This window comes from Cyprinodon variegatus, unplaced genomic scaffold (genome assembly GCF_000732505.1).
Source record: "Cyprinodon variegatus isolate N-32 unplaced genomic scaffold, C_variegatus-1.0 Scaffold440, whole genome shotgun sequence".
Classification (NCBI taxonomy): Eukaryota; Metazoa; Chordata; class Actinopteri; order Cyprinodontiformes; family Cyprinodontidae; genus Cyprinodon; species Cyprinodon variegatus.
This window is the reverse complement of record NW_015150893.1, coordinates 461,518-463,615: the sequence shown is the minus strand read 5'-3', so window position 1 is coordinate 463,615 and position 2,098 is coordinate 461,518. Positions and strand designations below refer to the sequence as shown.

The following is a 2,098-nucleotide window of genomic DNA, read 5'->3' as shown; positions in this document are numbered from 1 at the left end:
CTTATGTGTGTGTTAAATACAGAAATGGCACACATAACTGAGACTGCGCCTTTTAGTCCGGTGCGCCTTATGGTCCTGAAAATACGGTACTTTTTACCCGCTGATCACAGCAAACATAGCAAAGCTGCTCTCTGGCATTGAACACAGGAGCAACAGAAGCATCACACGCATCTGGACTCACTTTACTGAACGCGCTTCAGGAGTATTAAAGATGCTCTTGAGGCGCATTTGACCTTAATGTGGACAAGCGTAAAAAATAAAGCAGCAGGCGCTTTTTTGCTGCTGAAATCATGTTTGGTGTGAACGTAGCATTAGGCTCAAAAGGCCCCTTGTTAGTGAGGGTGTGTGTGCATGGCTGCATGTCCCTGCCCTGTGATAGACAGGCGACCTGTCCAGAGAGGACCCTTTTTTCCACCCACAGCCTGCTGGAGAAAGAAATCTGCCCAGCCATGACCCTGATGGACAGGTGGTAGAAGATGGATAGATTAACGTTTTTCTTTTTTCCTTGTAAAAATAATGGAACAAAATTTTCTTCCACAGTTTGTTCAAGAGGTAAAGACAGTTATAAAATGTGTTAGTTGAAACTTTCCTTTACCTGACATTCCAGGCTGTGGTGAAATCTGGATTGAGCAGCAAAAGCGTGCAAGTAATATCCACTAGAGCTGTAGGACACAAAAACACACACTTTGCCTCAGCAGTGCAACAACAAACAAGACAAATAGGAAAATCCTAATTAAAAAAAAACCTATATAGTCCAGAGATTCATTAAAAGCTGAACTGATGGATGAATAAAGAATAATTCAGACAAAAGCTTCATTTTAAACCGGAAGTAAATCCAATTATATGATGAAGGAACCAACATCCCACTGCTTGTCTCATCACAACCCAGCTGCCCTGATAAACAACATGATGGGAAAGCACCATTAATCCACACAGATACCTTCTCTGTCTAGCCAGTGTTTCCGTTGGCGGTAGAGCAGCAGCTTGTTGTGGACATACGGCAGCAGAAACTTGACGCACCAGCTCTCAACGCCCAGCTTGTTCTCCACCAACACGATGGGGCTGCGGTTGTAGCGCGCCTCCGGACACTGGATGAGGCCAATTTCATCACTAAAAACAGGCCGATAACAAGCATCAGGACTGGGGGCATAGTTTGCATTATTTAATCAGCAACAGAAAACTTTTCTACAGATATAACGTGAATCCACATGTCTTTCATCCTGCATTGACTGCTGGCATGGAAAGCCATATTTTCTCTGCCTATTAATTAAAACTAAAAGCACTAAGAATAAAAAATGTAGGTACAAAACAATATTGTCTTGTTTAGTTACAAATTACATATGACATTATATTACATTTTTATGAAAATGCTTTTTTATTATTCACCGTTATGTTTGGGGAAAAACTGCGATGTTGCTGCTAATATGAATGCAGAGAAAAGGGAATTTTTAAAAGGAAAAGTATCCTTTCAGGGCAGTTTTAGCTTTTAACAGTGAAAAATATAATTAAATTATTTATTTCTATAGTGCCAATTCACAACAGATGTCATCTCAAAGCACTTGACAGTTCACCAGATCATACAGTCAGATTGATTCAAAGTTTTCTATCCAAGGAAAACCAGTTGATTTCATCGACTCAAAGGCAATCCCTAACAATAAGCATGCTTGTAGCGACAGTGGAGAGGAAAACCTTTCCTTTTAACATGAAGAAACCTCCAGCAGAACCAGGCTCAGTGTGAGCGGCCATCTGCTGAGGCCGACTGGGGTTCAAGGAGACAAGCAGAGATACAAAAAGCGGCTGTAAAAGGCGGCCTGTCCAGGAAACACACAGCCAGGCAGACGAGCTCCGAGCTTAAACTTTGTAAGAAGAACTTTACAACCTTATATCAGAAACAAATAAAACCAATTTCAATCATACAAATTCTTAAAGAACAAATATCTAAAATTGCTTTTAGAGGATGTTTGAAAAAATGTAGTAAACAATTTTCAAACTGAACATTTCTTGAAACATAAGCTTAGTGCTACACGTCAAGACAAAAAAAAAGGTTTTCATTGGTAAACAGCTACTGCGCATGCGCAGCTCCTGGACGTTTTTAAAG

At 40.5% G+C, this 2,098-nt stretch overlaps 1 protein-coding gene across 1 annotated transcript in view; it reads right to left on the bottom strand.

Annotated features, from left to right (window-relative positions):
* Positions 1–2,098, bottom strand: part of ptar1 (protein prenyltransferase alpha subunit repeat containing 1) — a 15,414-nt gene that overhangs the window by 11,732 nt on the left and 1,584 nt on the right. Inside the window, exons 2-3 of the mRNA XM_015388881.1 lie at positions 941–1,110; positions 596–662 (exon numbers count right to left, since the gene is read on the bottom strand). Coding sequence (XP_015244367.1) covers positions 596–662; positions 941–1,110 — 237 coding nt within the window. The remainder of the gene's footprint in view (positions 1–595; positions 663–940; positions 1,111–2,098) is intronic.